Raw genomic sequence first — 16,729 nt, 5'->3', positions numbered from 1 at the left:
ATGTAAGAAAAGCAATAAATAAGCGTTAGAAAACTAAAAGAAAATTCATCAAAGAAAAAATAAAATCTGTAAATAAATTCTTCTTGTTGATAAACCCCTAAAATTTGTGAAGAAGAAAAATTGACATTTTGTTGAAGCTCAAAAAAATAATCACGCAGAAATGTTTTTTCACTAATTTTGTGGGAAAAATCACGCGAAATTGGATGTGACTGTGTGAAGATTGCAGCGCAGAATGTGGCCGACAGTTGTGGATATGACACGAGATGAATGCCGCAGTGTTTTGCGGCGTTTGGGTGAGTTGAAAGTCCGAGGCTGGGGGCAAAATCTCCAAGAAGACATTTTTGGAGGCAATCCTTGTTTGTGTTTTCTCACCCATTCACGCGCACCATCACCCCGTGGGGGCTTTTGCCTTGCAGAATTGGAAGCCTACTCGAGCGTCGTGAGCACCTTCCGTGCCCAGGGGCATCTCACGGAGAAGAAGGTGGGAATCCTCAGGGATCTCCAGGGGATTCTTCACATTTCCGCCGATAGGCATCGCTCGGAGGCACGACGGGTGGCGCACGATGAGGAACTCAACACAGTGGCAACGAAGATCTATGGGCAGAACACAAGCCACGAGTGGAGCCGTGAGGGACGGCGGACGTTCCCATTTTTCCCGCGCGCCAACATCCACACAGCCCTGACGCCAGCAGCGGATGCAGCTGCAGAGGAAGGCGTCCGAAACAATTCAGCGTTGCCATATCCCGCGGACACGGAGAGGATGCACAAACCCCTCGAGCAGGCCTCCACAGTGCCCGTTGTCACGGAAAATGAGGTAAACTGAGCTTTCTTCCAGAGCCAAAAAAAAATGAGAAGATTTTGACACTTCAATGAGAAATTCATCCAATTCCAGTCACTTGCAATGCAGTTGGTGCCAAAAGCAACATCACGGAAGGACGGGAAGCGCACGGTACCCACCCAGGAGACACCGCCAGCAGCTAAACGACGTATTGTGCAAGCTCAGGTGGGTGGGAAAGCCAAGGAAGTCCCGGAAATGCGTCGGGAGTCCCCGGAAAAGAAGACAAATGCCAAGAGATTGAAGAATCTCAAATGGAACTCACCGAAAAAGTCCCCATTGTCTGATAGTGAGAAGAGTAATCTGGCCAGTAGAATTATGCATTCATACGCGAGTCCTGCACCTCTTCCGGGATCGCTCAAGCGCAGCATGAGTGACATTAGGGCGACCCTGGAGGAACCCGGAAGAGCAACAGTACAACTTCTGCCGCAGATTGCAACGTCAAAGAAGGACATCACGACGAATCTGACCAAACTCACCCAACTGGGGGCAGTGACGAAGATTGCGGGGAAAAAGGAGGAGGAGGAGCGTGCCCCGAGGATACCCATTGCCCTGCAGAGCAATGTGAAGAAGGTCAGTGTGTCGAGTAATTCCCTCGCAGCTCTCATTACATCCAATGGGGGCAACATAATCAAGAAGATCCCATCGAATATGCTGGCAAATGCAGCAGTTGTGAAGACAATCCCCTCGAGCTCCCTCACACCCACCCCGCAGCAAGTGGCAAAGCCCAAAGTGAAGATAATAAGCCAGCAAATAACCCCAGCACCCCTCACACCCGGAACTCAGGTTAAAATCCCCGCCGGGCTGAACTTGAAGACCCTCCAGGGGCGTCCGGATAATATAAAAATCGTCACTGGGCCATCGGGGAAGATGATTCTGAAGGCAGTCAATGAACCGATGAAGGTTAAAGTGGCCCCAACACCCATTAAGAGTGTCCAGACGGTTCTTCTTCCCGCCCCAAAGGCCGCATCCCCCGCCATGGGCAGCAATAATGTCTTCAAGCTCATCAAGGAGCCCCCAAAGGTGTTCACGGTGGATCCAATGGAGAATAATGTGGTTGTGCTGGACATTCAACCGGAACAGCCAACAGTTCAGCAGCAGGAGGATGTCTCATTTGCCAGTCAAATCACCGAAGACACTCCCGTGGATATTCTGCCCGCAAGTGATGACGTTCTGGATTCTCGTGCCAATTTGCGCACAATCCGGGCACCGAAGCGTACAAAAGTGGTCACAACGGACTGGGAGGAGGAGCTGGATACGCAAACAAATCACATCCGGACACGGCACAAAAGTGGCGGCGAAGAAATGGGCGGTGAGGAGGACTCCAGTGTGGAGTATACATATCTTCCGGAGGGTATGGAGGATGAGACAATTGAGGAAGATCAGGTAACGCTGGGCGATAGTTCCGTGGACATGATGGATGATGCCATTGTGGAGGAGCAGGAAGAGGAGGATTTTCATGAAAATGGACAAATGGAGGGCATTGAGGAGGAGGAAGAGGAGGAGGATGCAGCACAAGTGGAAGACATTAATGGGGCAGGAGGAGCATCCAAGGTATCCATTGAAACACTCATAACTGCAGGACAAATTTTAGGTGAGTCTCCTTTTAATTTTTGAGTTGAATTCCGCGAAAGAATATCAAATAATTCGTATTCTAAGCAGAAATTTTTAATTAAAAAAAAAAGAAATTTTAACTAAAAATTCTTTTTTTCTTTTGCAGAATCTAATGAAATGGCAATGCGTGAGCAAGAATGCAGCGACATCAAGTAGATCATCATCCCTCATCCCTTCATCCAACTTCTCTGCTCGTCATGGCATGAGCCCCCCTCCTCCCCTTTTTTTGTAGGAAGTAAGGCAATGCAAATCGTTTCATATAAAAATATTTCAAATTATTAATGTTTTATTGAGGTAAAATAACAAAAAAAAAATTTTGTTTGAGAACATTTTATGTTAGTTTTGAGTTTTTTTGTCACACTATCCTTGTACAAAAAGTAGATGAAGGTGGGAAAAAGAAAAAGGATAAATTTTGACGATATTATATTGAATGTAAATAATGATTGTAGAAAATGTTGGAGTTTTCTTTCATTTTACCCCCAGTTCCCCACTTTAAAAATATTTTAAAAAGATAAAAAAAGAGATTTTTCTTTCTATAATGACGTATTTATTTTGCAAAGAAAAAATCGCATTGAGGCAAATTAATTTGCCTTTTTACAAAAGGAAAAGGAAAATAACGCGCGTGTAGAAAAGATTGGCAATTTTGATGTGGCTCAGCCACGGTATCCTCAATATTTGGTCTCAGTTGGAGATTTAAAGGAGTTTTTGAAGGTTCAGAACCACCCTGTGTTGCGGAGATAGAAATTCTTTAAATGCTGAGCATTGGAATTGCGTGTGATGACGCTGAATTACGCATCGCGCGATCACTTTGTGACCGCATGAATGGCTTCAGCGAGATAGTGGACATTCTTGGAATTCACTCCGGACATGGAGATACGTCCATCCTTGGTCAGGTACACACTGTACTCCTTGATGATGCGCTCACATTGCTCCTGATTGAGTCCCGTGAAGCAGAACATGCCAATTTGATCGGTAATATGTTGCCAATTCCTCTTCGAGCCGAGCTTCTCCAGTGCTGATCGCAAATCAGCTCGTACCCCAATAATCCTATCAGCCATCCCTTTGACATCCTTCAGCCATTCACTCCGCAGCTGTTTATCCTTCAGCACTTCCGTCACAAGACGCGCTCCGTGAATGGGTGGATTGGAATACATTGGCCTGATGAGAATTTTCACCTGAGACATGACTCTCTCTGCTTCCTCGCTATCATTGGCCACCACTGTCATTGCTCCCGCACGCTCCCCATAGAGCCCCATATTCTTGGCAAAACTCTGCGTGAGGATGCAGTTGTGGCCATCGGCAAGGAAATGCCGCACGGCAAAGGCATCATTGTCAATGTTCCCACTCGCAAAGCCCTGGTACGCCATGTCGAAGAAGGGGAAGAGATTGCGCTTCTTAATCAGCACCGAGAGTTCTTTCCACTGCTCTGGACGTGGATCAACACCTGTTGGATTGTGGGCACAAGCATGGAGGAGGATAACGGATCTCTCGGGGATTTTCTGTTGAAACAAAAAATTGAATTTCAAAGAAAATCAATCATAAAGGTAAAATTAATTTAATTCTTGAATCTTAAAAGTTGATTATTGAGCAAGATTTTTAATTTTATTTTAAGCAGAACTTCTAAAAATTATCTTCAAATTGAATCTAATCTTGTTTTGTTATGAAAATTTAATTTTATTCTGTGATTTTTATGTACCTATTTAAATAGCTCAACGTAGAGTTATCGATCCTGGGGACAGTCTAAAATTTTATTTTTAAAGCTCTTAGGGACAAAAATTCTATCAATTTAAGCTTCCTTCTTCAGAAATTAATTTTTGTTCCAGATTTTCCATCGCGTAATGACTTTAGAACAAGAGATAGAGATGTTTAAAGGGAAAGATTTTTTAAGAGCTTTTGTGACGTTTCAATGATTTTCTTCATATTCATCGTACTTAGATTTTCGGAAAGTTTAAGAGATTCTTCATTAAATTAACTAATTAAATCTTTTTCATTATTACATAGCTATAGAATAAGTAGAGTGCCGTATAGGATCACTGAGGGGAATAGAATCAGCAATTCGGGAAGATTTTTTATCGTATTTGACCACAATTTATTTTTATATTTTGGAATTTACCATTGAAAGGAACGCTAAACCACATAGAGTTAGTTAGAGAATTATAGGTGTTTTATTAAAAAAAAAAAAAAAGATTTTACATTTTTAAGATTTTAAAAAATGCGGTATTTTACCCTAAATTGGTTGACCTATAAACTTTACTTAATCAGAAATGTACGAAAGTTCTAAAAATTTAATTCTATACCTACCGCAATTCAATGCCTTATTTATTCAAGAAAATAGGCTTAGTAATAATTTTTTATGTAACTTTTTTAATTTTTTATATATTCAAAATTATTGTTAAAAAAAACTCTTAAAAACTTTTGCTTTCTTTTGAAAAACTGGCTAAATTTTCGGTCAAAGTTCATTGAGAATTTTTTTTACGGGAATTTATTATTTTAATCGGTTAAACTGAAAATATTTAAGATTAAAAATCAAAATTTTATAGTCTGTTAGAAAAAAAATAATAAAACTTATTTTTTTTACACTAAAAACGGTATTTGAAATAAAAAGTTTTTCCAAAAAATATTCTTAGGTTTTTTTTCGAAATTTTAGAAATATTTATTTCAAGTCTTTCAATTAGTAAAATCCTTAAAATTTTATTTAGGTATTGAAAGACAATCAAGAGACAAGCAAAATAAAATCATTTCTCAATGCGAATTCTTGTGGTTTCTATAGCAATGCTGCATTGTTTAGAATTTCCATGCTTTGTTCTATGCTTTAATACATCTGCAGAGGTTCTTAAAAGAAGAACTATTGCCGCATAATTCTTTCCACAATTTTCATTTTCTTATCAAAAAACTTTTAAAATCTTCCTTTAATCAAAAAACAACAAATCTTTCCATTTCATTCCCAAACTATTAATATTTAACTCATTAACTACACGAAACACGAAAGCTTCGAAAACACATTCTTTGTTCTCTAGGTCAGAGCTCTGCTGTCTTATCTTTGAGTTTTCTTGAGAATTATTTTTTCATCACTTCAAATCGAACAGAGAGCACGGAATAGCTCATCTTGAGAATTCTTCTTCTTCTATCAATGCGAAAAAACTCTCAAATAGGAAAATCTTCATTCTCAACAAGAGATTAAATGTTTTGTAAAATTTTGTAATTATCAGCCCATTATCTTCTCACTGCTCTTTAGGACAATCTCTATTGAGTAATAAAATCCGTCACACTTGACACCCAAAGGAGGGAGGGAAATTCACTCAAAGAGAGTTTAAAGGAAAAAATTAATATGTTGAATAAAAATAGATTTTTGCGCGCGTTGCGAGCTTTTTAGCTGTGATTCTTTCTTCAAAGAAGCACAGCTTCTGTGTACACTCAAAAATGCAAAGTCGTCAGATCGGGCTCAAACTTGGGATGAGCACGAATTAGGGTCCCTACATTCCAAAAAATGGTGGCGCCAAAAATCTTTCCGTTTGTCCGTCCGGCCGGCCGGCCGTCCGGAACCTTTCGCTTAATTACAAGAGAACGGTAATAGATAGAGACTTGCGGTCAACGGCAAAGTTCATATATCGGGTGGAAGACATCCGATTATGAAGTCAAATCCAACCCCCCACCCCCACGTCCGCCATTTTGAATAACTGTCAAATTTTGTTTTCGATATATCTCAGCCCCTGTAACAGCTAAAAATCTGAAATTTTTATATGTTGTAGGGGCTATCAAGACCTTTCCAACGATACCTCATTTTCGAAAATCGGTCAAGCCGTTTAGCCAATATGGCCGTCACAAATTTTCATCGAAAATCGGCCATAACTCGAGAACGGCTTGACCGATTTTGATCAACTCAGGCTCAAATGAAAGATATTAATGAGCCCTACAACTGCTCGGAACATCGTAAGTTCAAAAAATGACCGCAAGTGGCGCTAAAATCGAAAACAAAATTTTCGATGAGTTTTCGATGAATATCTCGAGCACCGCTTTATAGAACTGCTTCATATTTTGATATGTTATAGTTGGCTATAATATCTTTCATCATGCCAAAAATGAAGAAAATCTATGTAGCCGTTCCGGAGATATCGCGTTTTAAAGTTATCATGTCATACCTTGATTTGCATAAGTCCAACGCCCCGCGAAGCGGGGCGTTTTATATATACACATATAAAAGTAAAGTGAAATATATATAAATGCATATATATATATATATATATATATATATATATATATATATATATATATATATATATATATATATATACATATAAAAATGCAAAGATAAATATATATAACTGCAAAGATAAAAATTAAATATAGCATGGATGGAACAGTATAAAGCGAAAGAACGGTAAGTAAAACTTACGGGCTGTGATTCTTTCTTTGTCAGTGAAATGTGAAATTGACGGAAAATTGGGGATGATGGGCAAATTTTGAGGAAGGCTTTCTCGCGTACCGAATCACAGCCAACGCCCACGATTAAGGCTTTTCACAAAATTTCTGAGCGTTGGCTGTGATTCGGTACGCGAGAAAGCCTTCCTCAAAATTTGCCCATCATCCCCAATTTTCCGTCAATTTCACATTTCACTGACAAAGAAAGAATCACAGCCCGTAAGTTTTACTTACCGTTCTTTCGCTTTATACTGTTCCATCCATGCTATATTTTTTGCGTTGTTGACAATCACCGGCAGTTCGCTGCGGGAAGATGAACTATTTGTGGGGTCAGGAGGAGGGAGACAGCAGATCGCATTCCAGTTTGAACTGGTGCAAGAATAAGGCTTTAACTTACATTGATATCCTCCAGCATTGCGGCAAAGTTGAGTCCACAGGATTTGGGATCGTAGTAGCGGTAGGTGCTGCATGTGAGCCCGGAGTGCTTGAAGATGGGCACGTGATTGCCCCATGTTGGGGATGGAAGCCAAATTTCACGCGGACCCGGGAAGAAGCTATTCAGGAAGGCTGCAGCCACACGGAGGGATCCTGTGCCACTAATACACTGTGCTGTGGCATTTCTCCGTGCCGCCAGGACGGGATTCCCCTCACCTAGGGCCAGCTCAATGGCGAGTTTTGTGAATTCCGGGCTTCCACTGATTGGGGAATATTCCTTATCCATGCGATTCTCAATCACTCTCTGCTCCGCTTTGAGTACACTGGGCAACACATAGGGCTTCCCGTTGTCATCGCGATATGTTCCAGCACCCAAATTGATCTTCTTTGGATTTGGGTCCTTTTTGAAGGCTTCCGCAATACCCAGGATTGCATCTGGTGGTCCCATCTTCACATCACTCCACCACGATGAACTGCAATGCAAGGATACAAGCACAGGTGAACGACACAGAAGCTTGATGCAGGTCAGGGAATCACACTGCGTGGAAATTGCGTGACCTTGCAAGGTCATTTGCCGGATTTCCAGCTCTTACGTCACATTCCCAGCATCCACAATGCCAAAGAATGCGATATTCTGTCCTCACAGGGTAGGAACTCACCTTGCTCGCTGTACGAGAACCCCAGGAACCCCATTGCAACCCCTAAGGAGGGTTTTTGAAGCGGAAATAAGTGCTGGACTCGAAACCATCTTCACCGGAACACACAAATCCTCCTGTTTGTTTGAATTAACTGGCAAACTTTGCACACAAATTTAATGTCGTCTCACTCTCAACAATCAACTGCCGACGATTGCTTCTCTTATCAACGACTGAGATAGCCCGTAAAATGAATAGCGAGGCAATTTGGGGCAATCAATGGGATTTTTTCGCGAAAACAAACATCCCACTAAACAAGCTCCACCACGTTGTTCACGCATTTAATGGAATGTGTCCGACGTTTCTCCACATTTCCACGCGACTGTTGAGATTTGCTATTCAAAGAATATTATTCAAAATTAACTTTGTACGAAGGCTAACCTTGTGATGTAGAGGAGACTAGGAAGCCAATGAGAACGCGTATCGCTTTATTAAATTATCCAATAGGAAGGCTTTCCGCTTTATCACGGATTTTCTTATTTTCTTTCCGTTTTAACTTTAAAATTAATTCAAAAGAGGTTATGAAGGTGTAGCTTCGGTGCAAAGTTGGTTTGAATAGAATGTTTGCAATTTTTTTTTAATAATTTCAAAAATAAGTGGACTACGATTTGCTAATTAAAGTTCTGAAAATCAGAGTCCACTTATTCATAAAAATATAATATTTTTCTTTTAATTTTTAGGGGAGTGTGGGGCAAATTGCTTTGGTTTTTTTTTAGATAGAACTACTCCTTTGTAAAATAATTCTTAACTTTCTTAACACTTTGAGGACCCAATATTTGGCACAACGCGGAGGATCAAATTGGTAATAACTACCAGCTGATAAAATATGCTCAATAATTAATTATTAATCAGTTTATTGAACGAGGATCGAAAGTTTCACTAATTCTCAATCTCTTTGAAGCATTCCTGCATATAATTACTAAATATTTAATTAAGAAAATCGTCACTGAAAAAAATTGCGTAAAATCGATGCAAAATTGCCAATTAAAACGACTTTTTTAGCTGCAATTTTGCCTAATTTATTATTGCGCCTAAATCATCACTAACTTTGATTCTTCAAGTAACTTTTTAATTACTTCCGGCAATAAAATTCGTCCATATTAATAATTTTCACTCGGGGAAAATGGAACAAGAGTACTTTCTTTGGGAAATATGGGAAAACATAACCTCAAAACAATGTCTAAAATGTATGGGATTTTGACTGGTAGTTATTACCAATTTGATCCTCCACGTTGGATTCTGACTTTGACCTCAATTATCTTCCAAAGAAAAGACTTTTCTCGCGATTTTCTTTGTGTTATCTTAAAATAATTAAAATTCTCTACACATAGATGCTAAATTCATCGAGATAAGTCCAATTGATTTTATTCTGTGACGATTTTTAAGTTCCAATTGGTAGCAAGTACCAGTAAAGTCCTCCGAGTGTTAAAGAAGAAACATAGCGAACGATAAAGGAGGATTAGAAAATGAAATGAAAAATTCTCAATTTTCTTAAAAGTTTTCTTTTAAATACAAACAAAAAAGTTATAAAGAAAATCAACCCAAAAATCCTGAAATACTTCATGGAAAAATCCCCCAGAGATGTGGAAAAAATAATCGCAGAGCATAAAACGAAGAGACAATTTGTCCAGTGATTAAGTTCAATCCCGATTTGAATCTTATCACTTTGTGAGAGCGAATAAATACGAAAATTGCGGCAATACCGCGAATATGATAAAAAAATTCCGTGTGATTGTTTCACACGAAAATGCTCACAATAAATTGGTTCAGTTTCACATTATTATCTCAAGATGCCAGTCCCAAGTTCTTCACAATTTTTACAATGTGCCCAAATGGCTAGAATATTCCCTGTAGTACATAGATTCAGGTATACTTATTAAAAAAAAATAATTTTTAAAGATTTGCTAATTAAGGATTTTTTTTCAAGCTCATCTTGGTGGTCTGATGTAAAACTGGCTCCTCCTGATCCAATTTTGGGGAAGATTGATGCATTCCACCGCGATAGGAATCCACGGAAGGTCAATGTTGGCATCGGGATTTACAGGGATGACGATGGGAAGCCATTTGTCCTGCCGAGTGTGGCAAAAGCTGAACAGAGAGTGTTTGAGAAGAAGCTGGACAAGGAATATTTTCCCCACACTGGCTGCCCGAATTTTACTCGCCTTGCCACAGAGTTAGCCTTCGGTGCAGATCATCCCATAATCCAAGATGGGAGATTTGCAACATTTCAGAGTATCAGTGGAACAGGAGCTCTGCGTCTCACCGGGATCTTCCTGAAGAATTTCTTTCCAGGTGTGAGAGAAATGTACCTGCCCAATCCATCATGGGGGAATCATGAGAATATCTTCCGTAATTCGGGATTAACCATGAATTCCTACAAGTACTTTGAACCAGGTTGTTTTACATTTAATGAGAAGGTCGTCTACGATGCAATCAATGTAAGTGTTTTAATAATTAGGTCGTACAACATTCCTAAATTCCCACGTTATACTTAAAAATTAAACCTTTTAAATCATTTTCTAATCATTCAAGTGGCGATAAAGAGGAAAATATTGAGATAATGAATTGCTCATCAATTTTTTTTAACTCATAAGTTCAATAACTCACATTTTAAAGATTTTTATCTTGTTGTAGAAAATCCCAGAAAATTCCTTACTCCTGTTTCATGCATGTGGCCACAATCCCACTGGAATTGATCCCTCACCTGAGCAGTGGAAGAAACTTTCGGAGATTGTGAAGCGCCGCAATCTCCTGCCTGTCTTTGATCTCGTCTACATGGGATTTTCCAGTGGAGACATTGATAAGGATGCCTTCGGGATTCGACAATTTGCATCAGATGGGCATGAACTTATTGTAACCCAGAGCTTTGCTAAAAATATGGGTATAGTCTTATCTTTCTTTTTCGAATGATTCCCTCAAGATGATTTCTTTTGCTTCTTTTAGGTCTTTATGGGGAAAGGGTAGGAGCCGTAACGTTCGTTACGAAATCTCCTGACCACACGCCGAAAATCCTCTCGCAAATTGAATGTTTAGTTCAAGGAATGTACTGGAGTCCCCCAAATCACGGCGTAAGAATTGCCACGGAAATTCTCAGTGATAAGGAGCTCTGTGCTGAATGGAGAGCAGATGTGAGACAAATGACGGAGAGATTAACTAAAGTTAGGCATTTGCTGCGTAATAATCTCGAAAAGTGGGGCTCTCCGCGGGACTGGAAGCACATCACGGATCATGTTGGGTGGTTCACGTATTCTGGCCTGAATTCCCTGCAATGCGAATGCCTCACGAATAAATACAGCGTACACATCACGAAGGACGGAAGGATGGCTCTCACGGGGGTTAATCCTGGGAATGTTGAGTATCTTGCATTTGCAATCCGGGAAGTTACAAATTAACCCATAATACAGTGATGTAGGTGTTGTATTCAGAGTGGAAAGGATAACAGGGACTATATTTAGCTGCTTTTTAATTGTTCGTTCAATTGCTAAATGTATTAGAATCTTAAATTAATTTCCTCGATAGTATAGTGATCAGTATCCTCTCCTGCCTTAACCTCTCTTTTCTTTGCGCTTTTTTCAAATCAACTGTGATGGGCAATAGAGGGCGCATGCGAGTTCACACCAAAAATATTCATAACCTCATTCTTTTTCGTGATGGTTGTTTTGAAAATTTATTTTTAGTTTTTTTCCCCGAATTTATTAAATTTAATGCTTTTAGTTCGTCGTGCATTTTCCACATTTAGAATGGCTTGTAGTCGGTACGAATATGTTAAGCAATTTGAGTTGGATGACAAAATTCTCCCCAATACGTGGATCGTTGTCCGGGTGGATGGGAAAGGATTCCACAAATTTGCCACAGTTCACAGTTTTGAGAAGCCCAATGATTCCAGGGGTAAGTCAGGGATGAGCTTTATTCAATCTGGGAACTAATTTTCATATTTCCCCACAACGTAGCACTGAATCTGATGAACTGTGCAGCTATATCTGTGATGCAGGAATTCCGTGACATTGCTATTGGTTACGGACAGAGCGATGAGTATTCATTTGTCTTCCGGAAGAGTACGGAAATCTACAAAAGACGCTCTGCGAAGATTATGTCCATGGTAACGAGTTTATTTACATCGGCCTACGTTATGAATTGGGGAAAGTTTTTCCCGGAGGATCGATTGCAGTACGCCCCGGCTTTTGATGGACGGGTTGTTGTGTATCCCAGCGATGAGAACCTCAAGGATTACCTGGCGTGGCGACAGGCGGATGTGCACGTGAACAATTTGTACAATACAGCTTTTTGGAATCTTGTCCTACGCGATGGGCTGAGTAATGCTGAAGCCGAAGCCAGACTCCGTGGCACGGTGGCGTCAGATAAGAATGAACTTCTCTTCCAACGCTTCGGGATAAACTACAATAATCTTCCACCGATGTATCGCAAAGGCACCGTCCTGCTGCGGAAGCGTGTTCATGCTGAAAAGTTGGATCTCAAGCGACAGCTAATTGTGCCTCAGTACGTCGATCTCATTCGCGAGAACTTCTGGACGGAGAATTGGGAATTGCTCGATACAAAGGGGTCCGGAGGCGATGTATTTCACCTCAAGGATCGCGATCTTCCTGACTTGATGAAAATTCAAATTTCCACCACACGAGAAGCCGGAAATTAACAATGTTCTCACTCCTTTATATATAAATTGTTATTTTTATCTTGTCTCTCAAATTACAAATTGCATTTTTCTTTAGATGTTTCTGAAACAGGACGTCTCCCTCTTTTCTTTCTTTAAAAAAAAAATAACTAATAAGCCCTAAATCATCAAATGAAAAATAAACTGCCCAGGATTTTTTTTTAACCTTAGGACCTTATGGGGAAGTACAAAAATTATTTTAAATGGAGTCGTTCTCATTTTTTTGTCATCAAAAACTTATCATCTATCACGGTCTCTCCACTCTTCGTCTCTCTCTCTCAATAATTTCTCAAATTAACAAATGCAAAAAAAAACCTAGTCAGGAAAGACTTTTTGTCCGTACGTTAGAAATATTTACAAAAAACAGAGAAAAAAATGAACACAACTCCAAAAAAAAATCACTGCGAAGAGTTTCTCTTGAAGAGGAAGGACGATGGACATTATAATTTATCCTAGTTAAAATGTTTGCACGTGTGTGTGTGTGGGAGGAAGTAACTGTGGCATCTTCTCTATGATTTCTTTTTTAAACAAAAATTTCCCTTCTGGACATAAACCTGCACTGATGATGCTTCTTTTTTTAAAGTGGTGGAGTCTACCATTTCTTCTTGTGTTCGTCCATTGAAACGCCGCCTGGGCCAAGCGACACGATCATGAGGAGACCTCCAATAACGGAGAGGGTCTTCAGAAGAAGAAATTCCAATAAGAAAAAATTCTTTTCAGGTAAAAAAATCTCGCAGAAAACTCACCTGGAAAAAGTCATATTTGAGGAAGTCCCTGAGTGGCTTGTAGGACGGCACCGTCCACCAGGCATTGTGATAGAGATTGAGGAACGTAAGCAGTGCCACAAGAATGAGGGCTGACAACTTTGTCTTGTACCCAATTGTAACAAGTACCATGAGAATGGATCCCACGATGTCCTGAAGAATCTGCAGGAAGCTCACCTCAAAGCGAATCAATGTGATAAACATAAAAGCCAGCAAAACTCGTCCTGCGAGCTGCATCCAATTTTTGGGCTTATTCTCACCCAATGACGGTACCCCAGCAAAGAGGCTACGTCCCTCAACACGGGATTCCGCCACAACAAGCAGCAAGGCCCCAATAAGAGCCAAATTTCGCAGCAAGAATTGCAGATCCCACAGTATTGAGTAAGCTATTGTCTATGATAAAAGATTAAAGGTGAAAAAAAGAAATTAATCACGCAGATTGAGTTGAATTTTTGCATGAAAAAGAAATTTTTATGACCATAATGGATTTATTTCAATGCAAAAGTGAAAGTTTTCGTCATTCGTGCGTCTTTTATTGCGAAAAATCTCTTATGAGACAGCCTCAAAAATTATAAGCAACATTGAGCAAAAATTTTTGTTTTACCATCATGAGGGGTGAGTTTGTGAGAAGAGGGTTTTTTGGGAGCAGCCTAGACGAAGGTTTATTGCGAGTCACAAGTTCAATAGAAGTGTTGTACGCATAAAGAAAGAAGTTTTAATGGCATTAAAGAAAAACTATAATGAAGCAAAAAAGTCAAGTAAAATAGCGAGGGCTACATTGTAAAAACGGCTAAGTCGGTTCGGAGTTCATACAAAGTTAGCTGGTTTTACAATATAGCCATCGATAGGAAACTAAAATTTTTTATTTATAGAGTTTCTTACATTCAAACGTTCACTGAATAAGGAAAAAGTTGTAGAATAATTAATTTTGTTTTAAAAGGGTTTTTTTTATACCTTTTATCGAGTTTATAGTTTCCGTAAGAATTCTTTAATACTCTTCCTTAAGAGCTCTGAACAGGAAGTTTAGTTATTTATTAAAATTAATCTTTATTAATTCAGAAAAAATTTGAAAGATTAAAAATTGAAAATGTTTTCCAATCATATTATACTATAAAAATGAATAGAATAGCGCAAAGATCTTGATAAGATAATCAGTTCTTTTTAAAAATAAAATGAATTACTTGAATGAATGTAAAAAAAAATGTCATTCATAAGGTTATTAGCTTAGCAAAATGAATTTGAATGAATAATATACGTTATCAGGCGTAAAATCTGTAAAATTAATAGAAGCAGCATAAATTAGCTGCAAATTGTTAAAAAGAAAAAATGAATTGATTTCAAAATGATTAATTTTTAATTCTTGACGTTTTTTTTTTAATTACTTTTGAATAGCATTGTAAAAGATATTTTCCCTGAATCAAAAATGAAAAGAACAATCTAACTCTAAAATCAAAGAAATCAGTTTTATTCAAATAAATTTAGGTACTTTGATAGGTTTCGGAGATGTGCTGTATCACTTTTGAGCAGGTTGACATTATTAAACAAACTGAGATTAATTTCAAAGGGCAAAAACTTTACAGATTGAATAATTAACGTCAATTTCTTTCACATTTTTATCTTAACAAATAATCAAATATTCTGAACATATAGAAGATAGGAATATAGGTTGGTCAAGATAACATGGACCGCTTATACAGGTTTATCCTAAAAGAACTGTCCATATTATCTTGATCACACTATATATTCTCACCGATACTTGAAAAACTTGCGAGAAGATTGGAATTTGCTAAAGCATTAATTTTAAGGAGCAAAAACTTTAAAGATTTCACTACTGAGCAGATTAACATTCGGTTAGTGATAATAAAGGACGATCATACATCAATCGTCAATTACATCGCGCAATAAACTTGATTTCCCATTAGAATCTTAAAAGACATGTCTTTCTTTCTGATTAGATATCTTTTAAAAAGAAATAAAATGTTTCCCAAAAAAATTAAAGGCAAGGCAAATAAAATGTCCCAAACTCACCCCTATTGATGGTAAATAATTTCTACTACAAAATGATGACTTGCCTCTTTGAATTTTTATAATTCCGTTGAGATAATATATATAAGTTCCGTTGAGATAATAGTAGAAGACAAATAAAAGAAAGAAGGTCAGCAAAGAGTTAAGAACTTACCTGAAGGACGACGATGAAGAAGAGGACTCCACAGGCAATCGTCACTCGGTATCGTGCCAGGACCATCACACAGCCACCAATTTGACCCACAAGATTAACAAGGACAAACACCGTGGCGAGGAAGTAGCCACAGCCCCAGCTCATGTTCATGTACTCCCGCTGCTCTGACCACTGTACCCACATCCGTATTCCATCCTCGAGGAATGTTGCAATCAGGCATAGCCGGGCCACGGTGGGCAGAACGTGTTTGCCGCGTCGGATCACCTGAAACGGATTTCGAGGACAAAGTGTGTCACATAATCCCGTTAACTGCACACAAATATATCCCGGATGCATTCATTGTTCGCCCTCAGCTGCGATCACCAGAATAAGGGGGAAACTGCCCCCGAAAGTGGTGGCCCCAGTTGGACACAGTTGTGCATCAGCAGCTGATCAACAAGGGCAATGGCACATCTTGGATGGACTGTGGTGCTGCGAAGAGCATCCACTGTGAGTTTAAACTTCTCTCCACGTCGACACGTTGGCCTGCGTGTGCCAAATCAACGTGAAAATGCCCTTTCGATCCCCGCGCATCTTTTGGGGCGACTGCCCTGGGGCTTAATTTACCTGATCCGCCACGTCTTCTGTCTTGGAGATGTACTCATTTGGAATATTCATGTTCTCCTGGCTGTCCTCACACTAATTCCACTACGATTTGTCGGACAATCACGCGGCAAAAATAACACACAAATTCTTCTTCTTTGACGGCGCTGACGAGGAACTTCTACCCACTAACAAATTGAGTGTGGAATTCCTACGGAAATCTTGTTGAAAATTCCATTTTGATGGATCATTGCAAATTCCCGAAATGTAAACAAAAGTAATAGTTTTAAGGATTCCGCAGATTTTGGTGGAAGATTTAAATAGTTATGAGAATCTAATAGGAATTTTGCAATAAGAAATAAATTATTCTTGACCTTCCTGACGGATTTCCCAAATATTCAAGAAAATCTGGAATTCAACGAGAAGAGTTTCGTTGGAAATATCCGTGGATCAGTTACAAGAATTAATAGTTGAAGGGACAAATTAACTGAATGTTCCTTCAAATTGGCGGGTAATTTAAAAAATTTCCCATTTTCA

General features: G+C 39.2%; 6 protein-coding genes across 7 annotated transcripts in view; 4 read left to right on the top strand and 2 right to left on the bottom strand.

Moving 5' to 3' along the window:
• The window catches only part of LOC129789572 (uncharacterized), a 656,748-nt gene that overhangs the window by 80,977 nt on the left and 559,042 nt on the right, over window positions 1-16,729 (top strand). The gene's annotated exons all lie outside the window — the stretch shown is intronic.
• Window positions 105-2,902, top strand: LOC129789612 (BRCA2-interacting transcriptional repressor EMSY). The gene is made up of 4 exons (XM_055826563.1): window positions 105-293; window positions 417-814; window positions 893-2,429; window positions 2,556-2,902. Exons 1-4 carry the CDS (start codon window positions 233-235, stop codon window positions 2,603-2,605), a joined length of 2,046 nt encoding a protein of 681 aa, XP_055682538.1. The 5' UTR covers window positions 105-232; the 3' UTR covers window positions 2,606-2,902.
• On the bottom strand, window positions 2,974-8,296 carry LOC129789680 (aspartate aminotransferase, mitochondrial-like). The gene is made up of 3 exons (XM_055826682.1): window positions 7,963-8,296; window positions 7,266-7,776; window positions 2,974-3,948 (listed from the first exon to the last, which is right to left on the bottom strand). Exons 1-3 carry the CDS (start codon window positions 8,049-8,051, stop codon window positions 3,253-3,255), a joined length of 1,296 nt encoding a protein of 431 aa, XP_055682657.1. The 5' UTR covers window positions 8,052-8,296; the 3' UTR covers window positions 2,974-3,252.
• Window positions 9,791-11,572, top strand: LOC129789687 (aspartate aminotransferase, mitochondrial-like). The gene is made up of 4 exons (XM_055826690.1): window positions 9,791-9,865; window positions 9,926-10,436; window positions 10,633-10,879; window positions 10,942-11,572. Exons 1-4 carry the CDS (start codon window positions 9,831-9,833, stop codon window positions 11,388-11,390), a joined length of 1,242 nt encoding a protein of 413 aa, XP_055682665.1. The 5' UTR covers window positions 9,791-9,830; the 3' UTR covers window positions 11,391-11,572.
• On the top strand, window positions 11,606-12,742 carry LOC129789741 (probable tRNA(His) guanylyltransferase). The gene is made up of 2 exons (XM_055826772.1): window positions 11,606-11,886; window positions 11,949-12,742. The coding sequence occupies exons 1-2, from the start codon at window positions 11,703-11,705 to the stop codon at window positions 12,647-12,649; spliced, it is 885 nt and encodes a 294-aa protein (XP_055682747.1). The 5' UTR covers window positions 11,606-11,702; the 3' UTR covers window positions 12,650-12,742.
• On the bottom strand, window positions 12,662-16,486 carry LOC129789745 (surfeit locus protein 4 homolog). The gene is made up of 4 exons (XM_055826789.1): window positions 16,217-16,486; window positions 15,611-15,874; window positions 13,414-13,824; window positions 12,662-13,346 (listed from the first exon to the last, which is right to left on the bottom strand). Exons 1-4 carry the CDS (start codon window positions 16,265-16,267, stop codon window positions 13,260-13,262), a joined length of 813 nt encoding a protein of 270 aa, XP_055682764.1. The 5' UTR covers window positions 16,268-16,486; the 3' UTR covers window positions 12,662-13,259.

This window comes from Lutzomyia longipalpis, chromosome 2, assembly GCF_024334085.1.
Source record: "Lutzomyia longipalpis isolate SR_M1_2022 chromosome 2, ASM2433408v1".
Taxonomy (NCBI): Eukaryota; Metazoa; Arthropoda; class Insecta; order Diptera; family Psychodidae; genus Lutzomyia; species Lutzomyia longipalpis.
The sequence above is the reverse complement of the archived record's forward strand: the minus strand, read 5'-3'. Positions and strand labels throughout refer to the sequence as shown.